The sequence below is a fragment of the Podarcis cretensis genome (genome assembly GCF_951804945.1).
Source record: "Podarcis cretensis genome assembly, chromosome: 9".
Classification (NCBI taxonomy): domain Eukaryota; kingdom Metazoa; phylum Chordata; class Lepidosauria; order Squamata; family Lacertidae; genus Podarcis; species Podarcis cretensis.
Genome location: NC_137178.1, coordinates 10,004,979 through 10,026,892, shown reverse-complemented (window position 1 = coordinate 10,026,892; position 21,914 = coordinate 10,004,979). Strand labels below are relative to the sequence as shown.

General features: G+C 44.7%; 1 protein-coding gene across 7 annotated transcripts in view; it reads left to right on the top strand.

Moving 5' to 3' along the window:
* SLC4A4 (solute carrier family 4 member 4) overlaps positions 1-21,914 on the top strand; it is a 194,443-nt gene that overhangs the window by 167,549 nt on the left and 4,980 nt on the right. For 4 of the 7 annotated variants that reach the window (XM_079990731.1, XM_079990728.1, XM_079990732.1 and 1 more), the window contains 6 exons: positions 3,570-3,748; positions 4,008-4,080; positions 7,877-7,945; positions 12,035-12,208; positions 14,696-14,857; positions 21,084-21,163. In XM_079990731.1, the coding sequence (XP_079846857.1) occupies positions 3,570-3,748; positions 4,008-4,080; positions 7,877-7,945; positions 12,035-12,208; positions 14,696-14,857; positions 21,084-21,163 (737 nt within the window). Of the gene's footprint in view, positions 1-3,569; positions 3,749-4,007; positions 4,081-7,876; positions 7,946-12,034; positions 12,209-14,695; positions 14,858-18,877; positions 18,975-21,083; positions 21,164-21,914 lie in introns of all 7 variants that reach the window. The other 3 variants (XM_079990733.1, XM_079990729.1, XM_079990734.1) reach the window with 1 other exon arrangement.

Below are 21,914 nucleotides of genomic sequence, written 5' to 3'. Positions count from 1 at the left end.
AAGAAGGGCACCAGTCTCTGTAGGTTGCTAGCAAAGTTCATCATGTACCCCCTCCCAGAGGTAGTTACTTCGCCTTCTGTAGCAGCAACCAAAGGAGGATTTGAACAGCTGTCAAACTTTCCATAGCACTGTTTTACAATTGCAAGGAGGGTAATAATGGGAGCTATGTGCAGTTTCCTTCGAATTCTGCATGCCCAAATGTGAGGTGAGTAGCTGGAATTAAACCTGAACCACACACACATGCACACACACATATTCAGCAAGAGCATTGAGTTCCTGTGGGGGTGCAGCAGATGCATCTTCCTGTTTCCGCCACATGGTTGTGTGCCAAGCTGTGTATTGTGCTCAGAAAGGCTCAGGATACTATTATTCTCCTCCTGCTGCTGCTGCTGTTTTGCTATTTAGGACCATAGGGACAACTCTGGGCAACAAAAATGTTTGTCATCTCAACTTGGCCAAAGCAAAATGAACATTTGGGCAGCGTGGGGTGTGCCTCTGGAGGTGAAGTCAAACTGCTGCATTAGCCCTTGGTACAAGCCTGGGCAGTGTGTGTGGAGATCCTGGGCTGCCCAGACGACAAGACCCCCCTCTTGGTTTTGCTGATGTGGTCCAGAGGAAAGCAGAGCAGGACATTTGGCACCAGCTTGGCTGCAGGTGTTGCCGGAAGGAGGCATACAAGGCATCATCCAACCGTCTTAGGGGCCCCACTCTGGATTTGTGTAGGAGTTATTCCTTAGCCTTTTCTTCTCCCAAAGATATCCCGCATGGCAGTGGAGGTTTAGGATCAGAGTTTCCCTTTTCCTAGATGGGTTTCTCTTCCCAGGTGGATGAGCCCCATTTGTCCAAGCTCATATAGTAGGCCATATTATTAGTGGCTAGGAGGGCTTGATTTCAATGGGTTGTTAGCCACCTTGGGCCTCGGAGTTCCCATCCGTGGCATCATATTCATTCCCCCTTTTCCTTATATCTTGATTATAGTTGAGCACATTTTTAAATCAGACTCTCAACAGCCTTTGTAACTCCAATTCATATGCTGCCAGCTGCGCATAGAGCTTCCGTTCTGCCAAATGATTATGCAAGCCACCCACAATCTAGTACCGTCTGGCTTCTTTGGACTACAGTTCCCATCAGCCCCAGCCAGCAGTCAGGGATGATGGGAACTGTAGTCCAAAATACATTGGAGGCACCAGTTTGGGAAACACTGGATCACACCCATTCTTTGCTGCACCCATTCTTACGCCCAAAATTCTTAAAACACCTGTGTGGTACCGCTTCTTGCCTCTATCCTTCGTCCCATTCAGACCCCAGCTGAATCTGGCTGAGCTTCCTGCCTTGCTGTGGGTTGGGCTAGATGACCCTTAGGGACCCTTCCAACTCTACAGTTCTGTGGTTCTATGAAAAGCTCCGTAGTTAATGGAGCTTTGTTCCTTAGTCATCACCAGGAATTGAAACAAGGCTGAAGCCCACTGCGTTTGTGCACATTCATCCTGTTAACCTTCATTTTCTCACCCCCCACTTCTCCTTGTGTCAGAATTTAGATTTAGATTTCTCAGGCCAAAGAGCCTACATTGCCATGTGCGCTAATGGTGTTATGTAAATGATAATAATGGCATCTCTTAGCGAGGCCCATCTCCTACTCCGTGGATGCTGGATTTATAAGGCCCATGTGACGCGTGGGGAGGCAGTGGGGAGAACAGAACCTACTACTCTCTGCCAGTTGTGGAAGAACAAACAAACCCACAGAATTCAGGATTGGTTGCTCCTCAGGGGTTTCGGCAGAAGAGCCCAGGAGTCTGTTCCCAGGCTCTAATTAGTGTTCAGTTCACCACACACCAGGGCTACTCGCCTTGGCAGAAATAGCTTCCTGTTAAAGTGCATATCAGTAACAAGGAAGAGGATGCAGTCAAGAGGGGAGGATTTGCTGAAAGATAAACAAGGACCCAATTGTCACTCAGATGGCAGATCTTCATTTCTGGGCTATATTGTACTTCATACAATAGCCAGTGTAGTGCAGTGGTTAAGAGCGGTAGACTCGTAATCTGGTGAACCGGGTTTGCTTCCCTGCTCCTCCACATGCAGCTGCTGGGTGACCTTGGGCTAGTCACACTTCTTTGAAGTCTCTCAGCCCCACTCACTTCACAGAGTGTTTGTTGTGGGGAAGGAAGGGAAAGGAGAATGTTAGCTGCTTTGAGACTCCTTCGGGTAGTGATAAAGCGGGATATCAAATCCAAACTCTTCTTCATACTGTAGGCGGAGGCCCTTGTGGTGCTCCATCCTGCCCCCAAAATTCCCTCTACAGTGGTACCTATGGATGCGAACGGGATCCGTTCCGGAGCCCTGTTCGCATCCCGAGGCAAATGCAACCCGTGTCCGCAGGTCGCGATTCGCTGCTTCTGCGCATGCACGAGCAATGAAACCCGGAAGTAATGCGCTCCGTTACTTCTGGGTTGCCGTGGAGCGCAACCCGAAAATACTCATCCCAAAGCAACTTCAACTCGAGGTATGACTGTATGTGAAAGACCAGTTCCATCAGAAGGAAGAGTTCAAATCTGCAGTTTGAAATGCACAGCCTGGACCCAAGTACCACCTCAGTGTTTACCTCCTCTGTGGGAACCAGGTGTGCTCTGTAATTTGTTTAATAGGTTCCGAGTTCCTTGTGCTTTTGCAGCTGAGTGAGTCACACCTATAATATTTGCCTTACCAAAAAAACGCAGTTTCACAACCCTGGCTTTTAGGTTCCTTCAGCGAGCCAGCCATTGTGCAGTCTTGACAACTGTTACGCATCTAAACTGGTGGGTGGGTAAGATGAGATATGGATTTAGCTAAAGGTGGGTCTTGAGGCCAAACATAACCATATACATGGGTTACAATCCAATTTGACCGTGCCATAAACAATGATTGCTTTCCATAGGTTGCTTTCTGTTTGCACTGAGATATCAGGTGGTGTCCTGTGTTGAACACTTGCCTTTCTCTGGAGCAAAACTCAGTGCAGATCTGCAGTAAAGGATAACCCTACAGCACACTTAGCTCTGGCTCTGCTTAAATACCAACACCTCTGAGGCCGTCTGTTCTATTGTCAAACATCTCTTACCCCTAAGATGCCTCTCCTAATGTTAAGCTAAAATCTGTTTCCCTGCGATTTCCACCCATTGATTCTACCCCCTGCCTTCTGCAGCAACAGAGAACAATTCTGCTCCATTCCTTCAGGCATGGCACCCACCCCTTCAAATATTTGAAGACACTTGTCTTGTCTCTCCTTTAATTTCCTCTTCTCTAAACTAAACATACCTGGGCTGTCCTCCACCAGGAACTTTAAATTATGCCCTGCCTGCCCAGGAACCTTTACTTGCAACTTTTCAAATAAAAAAATAAGCCCCTTTCCTTGTTTGCATGTGCATCTCCACTGCATAGAGCCATTTCTGGAGCACTCATCCAGCCGTTTCAAAGATAATTAAGTTAGCAAACAGGGTCAAGGTTAATCCTGTAATGATTCTGTGCTTCTTCCAGCATGGCTTCCCACCACATGCAGCAAGCACCCTACCACTGTTCCTCTTCTTTCGTCTTTGCAGAAAGGTGCTGGCTATCACCTGGATCTGTTCTTGGTCGCTGTGCTGATGATTATATGTTCCTTCATGGGCCTTCCCTGGTACGTTGCTGCTACGGTGATCTCCATCGCGCACATTGACAGCTTGAAGATGGAGACGGAGACGTCTGCACCTGGGGAGCAACCCAAGTTCCTGGGAGTCAGGTATGCCAGCAGCGCCGGCCCTGACATTGGGCAACTAGAGAAGAGTGGCACTCTTCAGGGAGCAGGGCCCATAATCTGAGTCTTACACAGAGAGTAGGAGGGAACCTAGCTTAGTAGCGCAGCCCAAAGAAATGAAGAGATAAAAGGCCCTCCAGTCAGTTGTGTATATAATAGTTCTTCGTGGCAATTCGCTATCTTCGGATGACGGTGAAAAACTTCTAATAGGAACTGGTCTGATAATTGCTGGCTTTTATTCCAGGGAGCAGAGAGTGACAGGAGTGATTGTGTTCATTCTGACGGGCATTTCAGTCTTCATGGCTCCCATTCTGAAGGTAAATGATTGCTCAACGTTTTTGCCTCTGCTTCACCCTCCACCCAACGCTGAGCTGTGTGTGTCTGTTTTGAGAAAGCTACTAAGTCTGCCATAAACAGTTGGAAGGATTTTTCTAACACATTTAAGGAGCTGTAATAAATTACTGTAAAAGAAGAATTTCAAAACGTCATTGCCTTTGTAGAGTAATAATGTTTCTCGGGAGCAAAGTCATACAGAGGACAGGCAAGAACGTTTTAGGGCAAAAGTGTTTTTGGCAAACTATTGAAGAGTTGCCACAACACTTGCAGGGAATGTGCCTCCCTAAATTTGAAAAGCACAATGCACCTATCACTTGAAAATCCCCTACCAGGATGGTGGAACGACATGTCTTGTGAAGAACAAGCCATTTACCAAAAATAGCACTGCCCAGCCCACAATGTTTTGCAAATTATCCCTCCTTGTCCTCATGCTGTGTCATGCTACGCAGGTCTCCACCCTTGTTCCACATCAAGGGAAACCCGTAGTAGAACCATCTGGTTGGCCACTGTGGATAGCTCAGTCAGTAGAGCATGAGGCTCTTAATCACAGGGTCATGGGTTTGAACCCCACATGGTGCAAAAGATTCATTCATTGCAGGGGGCTGCATTAGAGGACCCTCATGTTCCTTTCCACCTCTATCTATCTATCTATCTATCTATCTATCTATCTATCTATCTATCCATCCATCCATCTATCTATCTATCTATCTATCTATCTATCTATCTATCTATCTATCTATTGGTTTTCACATATTGCATTACAAATGTACCAAAGACAACACCATTTCTTCCCCATTCCCCATACATTTACATTTATATTTCCTCAATCCATCATATTATTCTTTTCTCCTTCCTCCCACTTCCCCCCGCCCCCACTCGATTTCCTCCACATTATACAATTTACAATAATCTTTGCATTCTATAGTCTTCTCAAATCATCTATATATTCTTATTATCTTTCCTTACTAATTTTTCTTCCATCCAGCACTTCACATTTTAATCTAGGCATATTAGCATATCTTTTTTTGTGAGCAATATTTTGCTGTACATTCATCAAAACATTTCCACACCTTTTTTTAAATTTTTGATTCGACTGATTTCTTCTTATAGCAGTTAATTTTGCCAAAATTAAATATTCATTTAGTTTACAATGCCATCCCTCCTTTGTGGGGATAGTTTGTGCCTTCCACCTAGCAACAATCACTATTCTAGCAGCTGTACTTGCATATAGGAAAATTCCCCCCCCCCCATTCTATGATTCTAGGATGTGAGGGTTATAGTACTGCATACAACATAGAGCAGGGGTAGGCAGCCTAAGGCCTGGGGGCCGGATGCGGCCCAACAGCCTTCTCAATCCAGCCCACGGACGGTCCAGGAATCAGTGTGTTTTTACATGAGTAGAATGTATCATTTTTATTTAAAATGCATCTCTGTGTGATTTGTGGGGCATAGGAATTTGTTCAATTTTTTTTTTTCAAAATATAGTCCGGCCCACCACATGGTCTGAGGGACAGTGGACCGGCCCACGTCTGAAAAAGGTTGCTCACCCCTGACATAGAGGGAGGAACTTGGCGTGGACAGCAGGCTCCTGGTTTGGGTAGCAGCCCTGAGCTGCTCGTAACATGCAGTTCCATCCTTCATGGTTTAACCTGGTGGTGCTGAAATGGAATTCCCCGAATTTGCAAGGGTTATACGTTTCAAATCTGGGCATGGCATTTTTTGTTTTGTTTTGTTTTATTGCTTTCCGCTTTGCAGGCTCAGATCATTATTATTTTGTGCTCATAGCCAAACGGCTCGTGGCAGGTAACAACAACAATAAAACACTATTAGAACAATTGAAATTATGAAACTGAGCCCCAAAAATGACAGAGTAGCAAAACTGCTGCTGCAGTTCACCTTAAGTCAGGCTGTGACCCACCAGCCGAACAAATGGCTTGACTCGCTATAAAGCAGTTAGTGCTGTTTGCAACCTTGGGTAGGAATAGCATATTGAGTACGAAGAGCAGATCAGAGCAACGTGTGAGGAGCATTCTGTGTCTTTAAAAAAAAAGGTGCAGCATCTTAAATGTTGTTTTTCCTGCTTGACCAAGAAGGCAAGGGCAAGAGTGCACAGCCTGTATCCTCTTTAATTCTTTTATTCCTTTTTTTAATTAAAAAAATAGAGAACATTTTCAACCAGCCCTCCAGCTTCTGGGTTGTTCATTAACAGATGAGGTAGAATAGCATACCAGTGCATGGGTCTATATAATCATTTGTAACCAAACCCTGAAGCATAAAAAATAGCCATGAAATCTGACGATGGATCAGTGAAGCAGTAACGCAAGGCATGGTGGGAAGAGCTTTTTGCTGTACAGTGCCTCTGTACATGGAGGCTCAGTTTCATTGTTTTCCATGCACTTAGGCCTCCCTTCCAGTGTTGGCTGACATCTCCTGCTCTAGAAAACGGAGCGTTTTCTTTTTTAAAACAGAAAAATTAGAGAAAGCACGAAGCGTTCCAGGATGATGCCATTGTGGGAAAATTTTAATACCTCCTTTTAAAAAATAAATATGCCCTCAGGACATTCGAGCAGAAATAGCAACTGGAGAGTCTTCTTTGTCTATGCACCTAGCAGTAAAACTACTTGCAGAGTTGGGACGGGGAAGAAACGAGAGAGGCCAGTTGGAGCTCAGATCAGGCCAAGCCAGACAGGAATTTCTGAAGATGAGCAGCTTAGGGAGTTCTTTCAAGGTCATAAGAAACCAGGTCGGAGTTTAGTTGTGGCTGCCGAGGTGCTCCCCAGGGGGTGAATTTCAAATTGTCTCGTATGCAAGTTGCGGTACCTCCGCCAATTCACTCACTGTTTGTCATGCCGCCCGGGCATTTAAACATGCGTTCCCAACCTTGCATTCTGAAGTAATCCTGAGACATTTGGATCATGTCTTTCCCCCCTCCATCCTGAGCACATAGAGAAGCCCCCAGGGCTTTTCACTCTTGACCGTGTAGTTGGTCATGTTCACTTCACTGTGATTATAGTAAAGAGCATTCTTTCCTCAACACACTGGGATCATGTGTTGTTGCATTCTCCTGCAGATCAGATCTCTAAGAGATTATTAAAGCAACAGGGAATTCACTGATTCCTTAAAGTTCCTGTGCTTTTTTTTCTTTCTTTCTTACTCTGCTGTGCACCGGAGGTGCTTAAAAGTGAACACAATATCTAGAAGCAGGAGAATATAAAGTAGTTCAGGAAGGTCATTGATTAAGCACTGCCTGCCATATAGTGGCTCGTGGCTGTTACTGCAGTTAGCAATTGTGCTCTGCATATCCTTTGACATAGTTGCTGCTGCTTCTTTTGGGTAATAATAATAATAATAATTTTATACCCTGCCCATCTGGCTGGGTTTCCCCAGCCACTCTGGGCGGCTTCCAACCGAATATTAAAAACAATACAGCATCAGACATTAAAAACTTCCCTAAACAGGGCCGCCCTTCAGTTGTCTTTTAAAAGTAAAATAGTTGTTTATTGCCTTGACATCTGCTGGGAGGGCGTTGCACAGGGCAGGCACCACTACCGAGAAGGCCCTCTGCCTGGTTCCCTGTAACCTCACTTCTCGCAATGAGGGAACCGCCAGAAGGCCCTCGGCGCTGGATCTCAGTGTCCGGGTTGAACAATGGGGGTGGAGACACTCCTTCAGGTATACTGGACCGAGGCCATTTAGGCCTTTAGAGGTCAGCACCAACACTTTGAATTGTGATCGGAATTGCATACTTCATGTTTTTTTTTTCTCCCCCACTTTTAGTTTATTCCCATGCCTGTGCTGTATGGCGTGTTTCTATATATGGGCGTCGCTTCCCTTAATGGCGTTCAGGTAAGCTTTCTCCTTGGCAACCCAAGGTCTTACGACTGGTGGGGTGCACGTTATAGAAGTCCCTTGTCGGGAGAGATGGTAAACATTAACCAGCCTCCTCATTCTCACACATCTGAAGTAGGTCATTCAGCTCCTGAAAATAAAGCACATGGCTCAATTAGTCAGTTGGCCAATAAGGTGCGGGAGACCCCATTGTTGCCATCTTCCAGCTGCGTGCCAATATGTTTTGTCTTCTGGAACTCTGTTTATTTTGATTAACATCGTCTCCTGCTCTCTCGTCTTCCATCTCTTTCTCATTCAGAAAGGCATGCAGAAAATTGACCAGTATGTGTATCACACACACACACAAAAAGTACAGGACTGTGGTGCAGAGTTATACCATTCCCCTGTGCCAGATTTACGTATAGGCTAAATAAGCTATAGCTTAGGGCCCCACTCTCTTAGGGGTCCCAAAAAAATGTAAAGGAAAAAAACCACTGGATGTACATTTCCGAAATATAAGATAAAAAACAAATAGAATAAAACCTACACACAGCAACAGTGTTTTGTGTTGTGTAGGCTCCTATGGTGTAAGTCATGGGCCTCACCTGCTCCCTAAAATATCACGGGTTTGCTCATTTCTATATATAGGGTGCCTACATTCTGCACGGACTGGTTGCAGGGCAACATGTGCAAATGGCTTTAGATACCTATTAGGTCCATAAATTACCATATAGCATATTCAACACAAAAAACAGTGACAATTTGTTGTTGGCAAAGGACAGCTGGACATATAAAGGGCCCCATTACCTTCAGTAGCTTAGGGCCTCATCAAACCTAAATCCAGCCCTACCCTGAAATGATACACGCTTTATTAATTAAAACAATACATGCGTTATTAATGTATTTTAAAAAAGAATTGGCTTCAGAGCTAAGCCTGTTAATATCAGCAGGGTGCAGGGTTTCAGGAAAAGCAAGCAGAGCTGTCCAACTAAGCATGACATGGATGGGTTTAATACCCCTTGACAGAGGACTCTTACTGACCCACATTCTTATACTGGGGTCTTTTACTGGCCCCCTATGTTTCCCTGTGAACTCTATAGAAAGCAACATAAATAATTGGTTTGCAGTTCTAATCATTTATCTCTGGAGGAAAAACAGCACAACTGAGAACTCCTGGCTCTGGAACGTAGTGGCCGAAATTTGTGTACTTCCTTATTTTGCAAATGTGTAAACTGCTTCACAGCCTGAAGTTACGGATATAGCGCACAGTAAGATAAAATGAGATCAAATGCAGAAAAAACGACTCTTAAAAACAAAACCACTTCTACCAACTTTAAAACAAACAGACAGGAATAACATTTCTATAGATGCATAGTTAAAATTCCATGATATGACTGGGTCACACTTCAGGAAAAACCTTCTGAACACAGACTTCATCTGTATTGTACATTTAAATCAGCATTATTCCCTGTGGTAGCAGGAAAGCATTCGCTCCTTAAAGTGGTATGAAATTGCTTTAAATGTGTCATGCGGATGGGGCCATGAAATCTTCATCTGCCACCTAATTCAAGGGAATTTAACTGTAGAATGCGGTTTTATACCAGCAGGTCCAATTGTCATAGGGACCTGCTCTGTAGTTGTATGATGAATTTTAGCCTGGCCCTTAAAATGAGACCGCCTCCCTCCAATTTATGAAGAGGCTTGAGTTGATGTGGCTGAGTTGGCATAAGCTCATGGGAAGCTCACAGTTCATAAAACTTGGCAAATCTTGAAACCTCGGCCACTTTTTAAAATGATTGTCTTGTCGCTTGAGAAAACGCTGCACGAAAGCTCTTTGCCTCGGAGAGCCTAGCATCTTGGAACTGGCACCAGGAAAAGCTGGTCATGTTTCTGTTAACTTTCTGGCACCTTGTTAATTGCATTGCTCTTCTGTGCTTAATAGAAAAAGGAGTGCATGTTTTGTGTCCTCCCCTAGAGATTTATTTGGGCCTTGGTTTCATTCACTGGATTGAGATTAATCTGGCTTCAGAGTCAGCCAGCTGTGGGCAGCGGGCCAGGGCGCTGCCAGAGGACAAATAGTTTATTGTTAATTCTTGCCTGAGCTTAGGCCTTTACTGAGGCCATCACTCAAGTGGAGGAAAGTGAGGAGGACCGAGGAGGGGAGGTTGGTTCTCAGCATAGGCATACAAGCTAACTAAACAGACGAGGGAGCATCTTTTCCTAGAACAACACACTGCAGAAACACTCGCTGGTTCTCAGGTTACACAAAGGTCATCATCAGCTAAAACTTGAGTTGCACATCGTCCTGTCCTTGTGGCAACAATTCCATTATGCACACGGTGGGTTCCTCCTGCCTCACTACGATGTGTGCGTGTTCCAGGGCCGGCACACCCATGAGGCAAGGTGAGGCAATTGCCTCAGGCGGCAGCATCCACTGGGGCAGCAGATTCAGTCTCCAAGGAATGCATCGCTCCTCAGCTGTGCCTTTACGGCGGCCTCTTGGGAAATAGACAGTGCTGCTGGTCTCCTCAATGTAGATCACCTCTTCCTCCTTGCATGGATGTGTGCCTTTGCGGCACCGTTTTGTGTTTTGCCTCAGCTGCCAAAATGTCTTGGGCTGGCCCTGGCACGTTCGTATCAGTGGTGGCTGGGATGGGACTAAGAGCTCTGAAAAGGAGCGACGGTGATGGTGAAGTTCATCTGAGTTCAGGCGAAAACCCACCTCAAATTTGGAGCAAGCTTTACAAATCTCATAACGCTTGTTTGACTCGGATTAAAATCAAAGCTGGAAAAGATTTGCTTGATCCTGGGGTAGCTCAGTCAGTAGAATGTGCAGCTCTCGAGGTTGTGGGTTTGAGCCCCACTTTGGGCAAAAGATAACCGGAATTGCAGGGGTGTGAACCTAGATGACTCTTGTGGTCCCTTTCAACACTATGATCTCAAACATCCCGTTTGCCTTGAATCACACTTCGGTTGGGCATGAATGACTGGGATAAATGGAAAAGAGGTACAGGGATGGGGCATTAGGGGGCTGATGAAGCTGGGGTGAGGGGTTGATAGCCAGCGTGTCTGGGAAGGAGGGAGGAAGTGTGGGGCTTCCCAAGTTGGCTTGGCTTGGAAATTTCGAGAGTTAGAGCAGACCCTTTGCAATGAATGGACATAAGTTAGTTGTGACCATTAATCTCAATAGACCTATTCCAGGTAGGACCAACATTGTATACAACCCTAACCCAGGTTATTATTATTTTCCCACTGAGAATTAGCTTGGTTTATTTCCAAGCGAATGTATAATAATAATAATAAATAATAATAATAATAATAATAATAATAATAATAATAATAATAATTTATTTTTTATACCCCACCCATCTGGCTGGGTTTCCCCAGCCACTCTGGGTGGCTTCCAACTGAATATTAAAAACAATACAGCATCAGACATTAAAAACTTCCCTAAACAGTTGTCTTTTAAAAGTAAAATAGTTGTTTATTGCCTTGACATCTGCTGGGAGGGCGTTCCACAGGGCAGGCGCCAGTACTGGTGTAGGAGAGCCAGTGTGGTGTAGTGGTTAAGAGCGGTAGTCTCGTAATCTGGGGAACCGGGTTCGATTCCCCGCTCCTCCACATGCAGCTGCTGGGTGACCTTGGGCCAGTCACACTTCTCTGAAGTCTCTCAGCCCCACTCACCTCACAGAGTGTTTGTTGTGGGGGAGGAAGGGAAAGGAGAATGTTAGCCGCTTTGAGACTCCTTAAAGGGAGTGAAAGGCAGGATATCAAATCCAAACTACTACTACTACTGAGAGGGCCCTCTGCCTGGTTCCCTGTAACTTCACTTCTCGCAGTGAGGGAACCGCCAGAAGGCTCAGGCTGACCACTGGGGAAACCCTCCTGTCACTGCAGTAAATCTGCATGATGGCGCTCGTGTGTTTGAGGAAATGATGCTGCAGCTCCCATCTCTTTTGAGCTTTAAAGCAGTACCAAAGCCTTGCTGATTCACCAGTTGGGTGCTAGAAGCAAAACTAAACCTACCGTTTGCTTTTTCTGCATTGGCGCATGCCAGCACCACACTGCTGAACTCTCCTCCTCCTCCTCCTCCTTTCTCCACCCCAGTTCATGGACCGCCTGAAGCTGCTCTTGATGCCTCTGAAGCACCAGCCTGACTTCATCTACCTGCGCCATGTCCCCCTTCGCCGGGTCCACCTCTTCACTTTCCTCCAAGTGGTGTGTCTGGCTCTCCTTTGGATCTTGAAGTCTACAGTGGCTGCTATCATATTCCCAGTCATGGTAGGTTGGCGTAATTGTGACTGCCACCTGTTGCACCAATCCTTCCTTCTAGCGCTGCCTAACTTGCCTTGCTGATCAGTGACACAGTTCCACAACCTTACTCCTTCCCTGTCCATAGATGGAAACAATTTGAACATATTTATTTTGCTGAAAAGTAAGTTTAATAAGGGACATGGGTGGCGCTGTGGGTTAAACCACGGAGCCTAGGACTTGCCGATCAGAAGGTCGGAGGTTCGAATCCCCGCAACGGGGTGAGCTCCCATTGTTCGGTCCCAGCTCCTGCCAACCTAGCAGTTCGAAAGCACGTCAAAGTGCAAGTAGATAAATAGGTACCGCTGCGGTGGGAAGGTAAATGGAGTTTCCGTGCACTGCTCTGGTTCGCCAGAAGCGGCTTAGTCATGCTGGCCACATGACCCAGAAGCTGTACGCCGACTCCCTCGGCCAGTAAAGCGAGATGAGCGCCGCAACCCCAGAGTCGGCCATGACTGGACCTAATGGTCAGGGGGCTCTTTTCCTTTACCTTTAAGTTTAATAATGCAGTGTGAGATAGAGAGCAAGCCTTTCTTTTTCCTTAAAAAAAAACAACCCACAAAACTCACCTGTGTAAATGCTGATTGATTAAAAGGGGGAGGGGAACCCTCATGTTGTAGAGGTTTTCAAAGGACGTTTGAAAGGAGGGATGGGTGGATATGAAATAATTAAGTATGCTGGTAAGATGGCCAACGTTCTTTGTTTTGCCTTGTTTATTCATCACTTCTTCATAGTTTATACATAGCCTGGACCAGTCTTCCACTGAGAAGTCTCTGATTTTCGTATTTTGCAAAAAGAGAGGTGTTCTCTTGCAGTTGGATTCTATACCTTTCAGGAGTCAGTGGCTAATAACTTGTAGCTTTAATTTGTGTGGATCAGCCATATATTTCAGGTTTTTTTTTTCATTATCTGATCAGGCATAATAGCAGCGAGATTTTTTTTCAAGTTTAGGAAGCCTGGTAGTTGTAGGCTAGAGTTTTGGTAATATGGGAAAGTTTTACTAGTTCCTTCTGTTTCTTCTTTCCTTGAATACTGGGTGGTTTCCACAGGGCAACAATACAGGGGTAGGGGGAAGGAGTGGAGGGCAGAAAAATTGACCTTCACTGAGTGGACATTTTCACACTACAGTGGTACCTTGGTTTAAGAACAGCTTAGTTTATCAACTATGGATTAAAAACGCTGCAAACCCGGAAGTAGGTGTTTTGGTTTGTGAACTTTGCCTTGGAAGCAGAACATGTTCCGCTTCCTGTTGAATGTGTTCCATTTGTAAATGGAGTGCTATGGGAAAGCACACCTTGGTTTAAGAACGCTTTGGTTTAAGAACAGACTTCGGAATGGATTAAGTTTGTAAACCAAGGTACCACTGTATCCTAGAGTAATTGTGGCAAATTCAGTTATGTGCAGTCATTAGGGCTTTTGTTGTTGTTCTAATGTGCATCACTTTGCATCAAGGAGTGTCTACATTTTTGGGCCATGTTCACATTTCAATTTTGAAAGGGTATCACTCCTGCTGGTTATTTCTCCCTTCCCCAACCACCCCACTTCCTCTAAAGACAATGCTCAGGTTAATAGACTATCTTGTGGAATTTTAAACTCTGATGTATCATGGGCGATCGTTTTTATTTGTTACTATGTCATGTATTTTTGTGTTTTTATATTGTGAACCTCCCTGTAATCCTTGGATGAAGGGCGGTGTAGACATTCAATAAAATAATAAATAATGATTTCCAGATAGGGGAAGCACCATGTCCCTTACTTTCTGCTGCCTCTATGCCGTCTGTATGTGAGATAAACAGAGGCTTGCATCCCCACCTCTCCCCGCTTCCTGGTGGATATTCCTCAAAGCCACAGATCTATACAATATGCCGCACAGCTATACAATGCGGCAAGTTTACAGGTCTCAGGTAAAAGCTATCCATGTGCAGAATGTCTCTTGCCAGACTTGTTTTTGGTATGAGAGTACTCCGAGGTAGTCGTCCCTTAGGCTGCAGCGGCCATGCAAATTATGTTTGGGTCCCTTTGCTGCAAATTACAAAGTGAGGCTAGGAAATCCTTGTGCTTGCCATTCTTCTTCTTCTTTTTTTTTTATCCTGTCTTATTCTCCTGAACATCTCCAATAAAGGCAGTGCAATTTTGCAGCTCTGCCTGTTGCAGAGTTTACAAGTGGCACTTGACATCATGGTCTCTGAATATTGTACCATTTATTTCCAACCTGCGGGTGACTCGAGAAATTGAAACCTGGAATCTGAGTGGCGGAACTTCCGATTGATTTCAAGTCGGGTTGACTGCAGCGGCCGCTCAGGTTTCAAATATTGTTAACCCTTTCTTTACCAGCCCGGAGGCTGAGGGAGGAGCCCTGCGTTGGATCAGGTGAGACAAAGAAGGTAAGCTTTGGTGCCAAAAAGGTGGGGGAGATGTTGCATGTCAGTAAGGGAGTGCTGGCTTCTGTCCTGATAGATCCTGGCACTCGTGGCAGTCAGAAAGGCAATGGACTACCTCTTCTCCCAGCACGACCTCAGTTTCCTCGACGACGTCATTCCAGAAAAGGACAAGAAGAAGAAAGAGGACGAGAAGAAAAAGAAGAAAAAGAAAGGCAGCCTGGACAGTGACAATGAAGATGTAAGGCCATTTTCACCATTGTTAACATTTTTTTTAAAAAAGGTTTTTTATCCTGGCTAACTTGTGACAGCTCTTCAGGTTTGGATTACGTACATAACTATCTTCATGCCACGTCAGCTATGAAATCACAGGTTCTTGGCTATGTCAGATGCTAGAGACAGAGGCTGATACACCTAATACACAGGGCTGTGTGTATTTCACAGTTCTGTAGCAGGTGCTGAATTCAATATTGAAGTGGGCAATGCCTGCCAAAGTTTTCAAAAAAGAGGAGGATGTTGGTCTGATGGTTGTGGGGAAGCCAAACGAGTGTCTTGTATGGCTCATGCTAGCCTCTCTCTAATACTAGCAAAATAAGAGGAAATACTTCATCAAATTGCAGAATGCACCTTTCAATAATAATAATAATAATAATAATAATAATAATTTATTTATACCCCGGCCAGAGCGGCTCAGGGTGGCTAACACCAGTAAAATTACAGTAAAAACATAATGGGGGGGGGGAAACAATTTTAAATACAGGTTAAAATGCAGTTTAAAATGCAGCCTAATTTTAAAAGTAGCCCATAGATCAAAACCATAAAGGGAGGGAAACATAAGGGTCAGACTGAGTCCAAACCAAAGGCCAGGCAGAACAGCTCTGTCTTGCAAGCCCTGCGGAAAGATGTCAAGTCCCACAGGGCCCTAGTCTCTTGTGAAAGAGCGTTCCACCAAGTCGGGGCCAGTACTGGAAAGGCCCTGGCAGAATTCACACAGAATTTAGGTTACGTGGCTACAGGATTTTAATCTACTGTAGCACAAAATAGACGTAGCCCAGCTGATGCTCTTTTTCTGCCCAAATGTATTTGGAGCATCCTTAAGCTGTTGCCCTCGCAATTCTCCAAACCATCCCTCTGCTACACAATGCTGAGCAAACTCAGTTGTGGTGGTCCCACTCAGCCAGTTGAATGCGTAGTTACTTCTGCATTTGGCTGACAGCGCAGGATCATCACATCTAACGGCAAACTTTGAAAAGGAAGCTTCTGTAATCTTTAGCTGTGCATACACCAATAGCCTGTGGAATTTCTCCCTCTGACAATTTTGTGCATCCAGCCAAACATGAAAGTGACCTCATATTTGTCTGGCTACATTGGGATCACAACGCACAAAGGCACCCAGTCTGTCTCTTTGCACCCACCTATAGAAGTTCTTCAAATGTCTTTTTTTTTTTTTTTTGCTCTGGGGTAATTGGCTCATCACCTGCCTGGTCTGGCACTGAACCCACTGGGGTTCCTGTCTCCTGTATTTCCAGCTCTTTTCAAAAGTGATATTGCCCAACAATGCTTTTGTGAATCCTGACAGCCCTTGGTAACCTTCGCGGGTGGCTGGTTCTAACACGAGTCCAGGAGATGAGAGAGATGGCTGGCAAATCTTTCTTATGAATGCAGCTGAATTTTCTTCAGTCTCAACAGTCAAAGGAATTCCTGCTATCAGCAGCTTTGATCACACATTACGTTTGTCCATATGAATATGTCCCCAGCAAAATTGGGCAATATGTTCATGAGAAACCACCCAAAGCCTTACTTTCAAGTCTTGCCTTTCCCAAGTTATGGGAGAAGGGTTAATTTTCAAGAACCTATTTTTCCCCTCCCTTATCAAAGTCTATCGATATACAGTGGTGCCTCGCAAGAAGAAAAGAATCCGTTCTGCAATTCTCTTCATCTAGCGGTTTTTTCGTCTTGCGAAGCAAGCCCATTGACGGCTTGGCGGATTAGCGCTATTAGCGGCTTAGCGGCTTTTAGCGGCTTTTAGTGGCTTATCAGCTTAGCGGATAAGCAGATAAGAGGCTTAGAAAAAGGGGGGGAGGGGAAAAAAGTTGGAAAAACTTGCAAGACATTTCGTTTTGCGAAGCAAGCCCATAGGGAAATTCGTTTTGCGAAGCGCCTCCAAAACGGAAAACCCTTTCGTCTTGCGGGTTTTTCCTCTTGCGAGGCATTCGTCTTGCGGGGCACCACTGTATGACAGTTCCTTCTCCTTTTTCAAGTTTATTATGCTCCCAAGTCTTGATTTTTCAGTTAATTCTCTGTTTTTAACAACAATAATGATAAGAATAAGAATAATATATCGTCCTATCTCAGGGCCCACACAATCTTGGCAGCCATCCACACTAACAGTGAGAATATTATTTTGATGTTTTCTTTCCTTTTCATTTGCCTTTTGTTGTAATGCTTTCAAAGCATCTGACTTGCTCAATTACATTCTGCATTGTATATGTTGTTGGTGATCTCACTTTAGAAACAGCAACAAGAAAAGTGTCTGTCTGTAGGGTGGCTTTCGATGATCTTTTGATTCCAGGTATTTGTGCCTGACTGACAGACGGGCATGCTAACCCAACTTTGTGCCTTGCAATGTGTTGAATTGTGTTGGGTTTTTGTTTTTTTTTAATACTCATGTGCCTTCAGCTGTTCTTCCACATTACAAAGACTCCCTAGGCCACCGTCGCCATTTCCACATGTTGTTAAGGCAGATGGAAACTTCAGAAGACCTTTAAGGGCTGCTCCTATGAGGCTCTGTTCTGGAAGTCGGCAACTGGCAGCCCATGGGGCAGAACCTGGACTAAGGAAGGTCTTTATTGGCCACTAGGTGTGTGTGACACAGCTGAGGCGTGTAACTTTCCAGGAAGCTCCATACTGACTAGCCTCAGAAAGCAGTAAATTGAATAAAGGAGGAAGTGTGTGTGTGTGTGTGTGTGTGTGTGTGTAAAAGTGTAAGACAGTTGGGGAGCAACAAAAGCATTGCTTACAGCAGCTTTTGCCATCCTGGTGCTCTCCTTACTATAGCCCCCATCAGACCTAGCCATCTTACATTGAGTGCATAACTTTGGCGAAGGCTAGCTTACTGGTTCCAGTTGGCGAAGGCTGGTTTCTGGCTTCCAGAAGCATTAGGATAATTGCATCAGTGCTCAGCTGTCTCTCTCACACAACTTCTCTCCATTTCCCCACTGTAATAATTCCTGAGCCCAGCTGTCATGAAGCCAGCTAGTTTCAGGTGCCACAGCTCCCAGGTGCTAACTGAATTGTTGTGACATCCCTGGAAGCATGAATACCTCTTGACCACTCCGATCTTGAGGATTGGCTGCACCGTCAAACACGGCGACTCAGAGATTTTGCACTGTTAATTAAGAGGCAGTGGTCCATTTATTTATTAATAGGGGGCAGTGTTTGTGCCCTTAACATATTTGTAAGTCTGCCTTCATTGACTTCAAGAGAAAATGTGGCACCATCACTTGGCTTTTCTAATTCAGTCGTTAGGGTTTATTGGCCATTCTTGCCTGTTCTTCTATGCCTTTGGTCTTGATGGCTCACCCTCATAGTGATGGATTGGCTTCCTGCTCAGACTTGTTGCCAGCTAGGGCTCCCATGCTTTTCATAAAACGAGTGCAAAATGTCTCATGTGATTTGTGCCTTCTGTGGTTAAATTATGGTAATGAAAACCTATAAGGACTACCAATTGAGGTGTAGCTTTGGGCCGATCCACAAACACACCCACCTTATACTGCAGAGATGGAGTCTGGAGCCCAACCCCATTCTGCTTCCTGAGTTTAGTAGACTACTTCTGGAGCTGTGATGAAGACCCTTCTGGAGGCATATTACTTCTGTCAAATTAGCAGTTGTGGCACTTGATGACCATGAGCTGCTTGGAGGAGCAGAAGGATGATGAGGATAAACAACAAAATAAAAAAAGAAATGCCTATTGGCCTAAAAGTTCTGCAGTATCATTCAAACAACCTTCGTAAACTGGACAGCAGTAAAGTGCGCTGAAGTGCATTGCGCGGTTATTTCCTTAACTGCCAGAAGGTGGAGCTGTTGCCGAACTTGATGCCGCAGTTAAAAAAGCAATAGCAAGTTGGTAAGGAATCCCTGAAATGCCAGAGCTGGGCTGGTACGCCCTGGATAAATCTGTGGGGAATGGCAAGAGAGAGCGAGAGAGCGCACGGGCGAGATGGAAGCATTCTAAGAAATTTTGTGCACGTTTCTTCCACAGTCCGACTGCCCCTACTCAGAAAAAGTCCCAAGTATTAAAATTCCAATGGACATCATGGAACAGGAACCTTTCCTAAGTGATAGCAAACCTTCCGACAGTGAGTAGAACTAACACCTTGCATGCCTGCTTCAGTCTCAGTTGCACCTCCAAAAAGCAGCTATATAGCGATATATAGATATAGGTTTATATATCTATATATACTTACAACATTGATTTTTTTAAAAGAAAAAAAAACCCTTGTTCTGTAGATGTTTTCTTTTCCCCTCTTATATCTACATGTTGTTTCTTTAAGCCAGTCTTTTCTTACACAGCATGTAATATATATATATATATATTTGGTTGGCTTTTAAAAGTATCTCTTTCTTGTAAGTTCGTTGGTTTTGGGTTTTTTGCTTTTTTTTCTTTCTTCCCTCCTTTTGTGGCTCCACTTTTTTTAATTTGCTTTTATCCAGCTGCTAACAGATTCGTCACTAGCTCTCTCTTTCTCTCTTTCTAACCCTCCAAATCAATCCAGCCCATTTATGGCATGGTATATTTCTGACCCCGCACGGTGGATGTGTTTGCACTTTCTAACGCTCTTCAATGATTTCCTTTAGCTCTCCCTCCCTGCTGGCTAATCTTCTGGTTTTGCAGCCTTATAGAAGCACCACCACCACTGTCTCGCGCTGTTTGTTTCCTTAGGATCCACTCACCCGCAAAAATCAGAACTTAAGCATATAATATTTGTCCACTGTATTTGTCCGTTGTCTTTGAAAAAGAGGTCATCCTTTGAATCATGCAGCACTATTAACACGCTTGTCTTCCTTTAGGTGGCTTGGGTGATATTCACTTTCTTCTTCAATTTGTGCTAAAACGTGATTGCCTTTTTCATTTCAAAATGAGAACAAAACACTGCAGCCCCACCTCTGCTTACTCCCTTGCCTATCTTCTGTTTGTTGCTTTATTGGTTGCATATGGCAGGTCTTGTATGGTTCCATGTGCATTTTGCTGAATAGTAGGAATCGTGCAAAACTCGCAGGTGGATATTTTGCGAGTTGGTGGGAGAAGAATGCATGGCTTGGCTCTCTGCAGATATAAACCAAGTGGCAAATATCTTAGGGGGAAAATATCAGCGTAGACTCGATCAGAACCTGCCTGCCCTCATGGTGCCAATGCAACATGCGGAGCAAGAGAACCAGACTTGCAGACTGCCTATTTTGGGTAGGGGAAGATGGTGGAAAGAGATGGGCTTGTTAGACATGCTAATTGAATGGAATGATGCTGGCTGGCTGGGTAGACAGGAAGACGGTAAGTGACAAAAGCTTCAGATGCAGGAGAGATGGAATAAGTAAGGTGTAGCACTGGTGAGTGGGTTGCTTGGTTCAGGGGTAACTATGGTGACAGCAAAACAATCAGATGGGACCACAAATGTCTATTAAAAAGTTGCTACATCTTGAATACTAAACTGCCATTTTGTGGTCTTCACTGAAGTGTCACAGTCCTCTCCATCCCAGGAAAATGGAGCTTTCCATTTCCCTCTTGAGTGTGGATGGGGATAGAGATGGAGAAGCTGTGGTCCTCCGGGGGTTGTTGCATTCCCAGCACAAATCAATCCCCAAGCAGGGTGGCCATTGGGCAGAGATGATGGAACTGGAGCCCAAGAGGGTTGCCATATGTCCGGAATTTCCCAGACATGTCCAGGATTTCCACAGCGAAATTAGCATCCCGGGAGGAATTTCGAAAAATCATTAAAGTGTCCGGGTTTTTGCCAACAGAACAAGTAAGCATCTGTTTGACCAAACAACTTTTTGGGTGATTCCCCCGCCCCATAAAAAATAACTTTTGTGTCTGGACCTTTTACTTCTTGACATATGGCAGCCCTAGAGTCAAACAACATCTGAAGATCCGCAGCTTGAACGCAAAAATATCCTGTGTTGTTTAACGCCTACATGAAATCACTGAGTGGGGTAATCCGGAGTTTTGCAGTACGTTGTCTGCAATATGTTGATGGCACACAGCTCTGCTTCTTCTTTGCACTTGGAGGTGTGGCATTCGATTTCCTGGGCCGCCATCTTGCCTTGGTAATGGGCAACTTTGTACTGGGCTCAAGATGTAGCAACTTTATTTTAGCTGCTTTGTGTTTATTCATAAATAAAAGAGGTTAGAGATTTCTAAAATCAAGCAGTCGATAAGCATTATTATTTTATTTTCCCAAAAAAAATAACAGGAGAAAAATCACCAACATTCCTTGAACGCCATACATCATGCTGATAAAATTCCTTTCCTGCACTCCCACACAATGCCAAGGTGAGGATCTATATGGATGTATGACCTGCAAGCAAACTATTTGTAATTCATATTTTTCACTGGTATGGTGGGTTGAAACTCCAGTGCAGAAGTTCCACTGCAAATGAAATAAAGCTTTGACAGCAATCTAAATGTGCAGAATCAGCAAAAGTGAATGATTCGGTGAAGCTTGTCACTTTCTCAAAATGCTTGGTGTCACCGAAACATTGATCCCTTCTGGGCAAAATAAGTCACCTGCATAAAAAGTTAAAGCTCTTTTATAGAGCTGGCATTTGCCTAACACTATTACTTGTTCTTAAGCATCTCCCATGCATCACAGCCTGTGATGAACCAGGATGAACCCAGGCTGTGATGCATGGGAGATGCTTAAGAACAAGTAATCGTGTAGCAGACGGTGTCCTTTTGAGCGGGGCGGGTGGGACAGAAATGACAACCAGAAAGGAAAGCATGATGCAATAGGGGCAAATGTCAGGTTCTGCACTTAAAACCAGCTGCCCAAATATAAGATTGGGGGGTGGGGAGGACACTTGGATTCCCAGTAGTACATGTGAAAAGGATCTAAGGATCTTAGTAGACCACAAGCTAAACACGAGCCAACAGTGTAATGCTTTGTCACAGGGACTTATGGGAATTTGCAGCCTGGCAACTTCTGGGGGGCAAGAGGTAACCTCATCTTTGAATTGCAAGATGGCAGCACCACCCAGCAAGTCTAATTATGGTTTTCTGCTGTAGAATATAAATGACCAGGTGT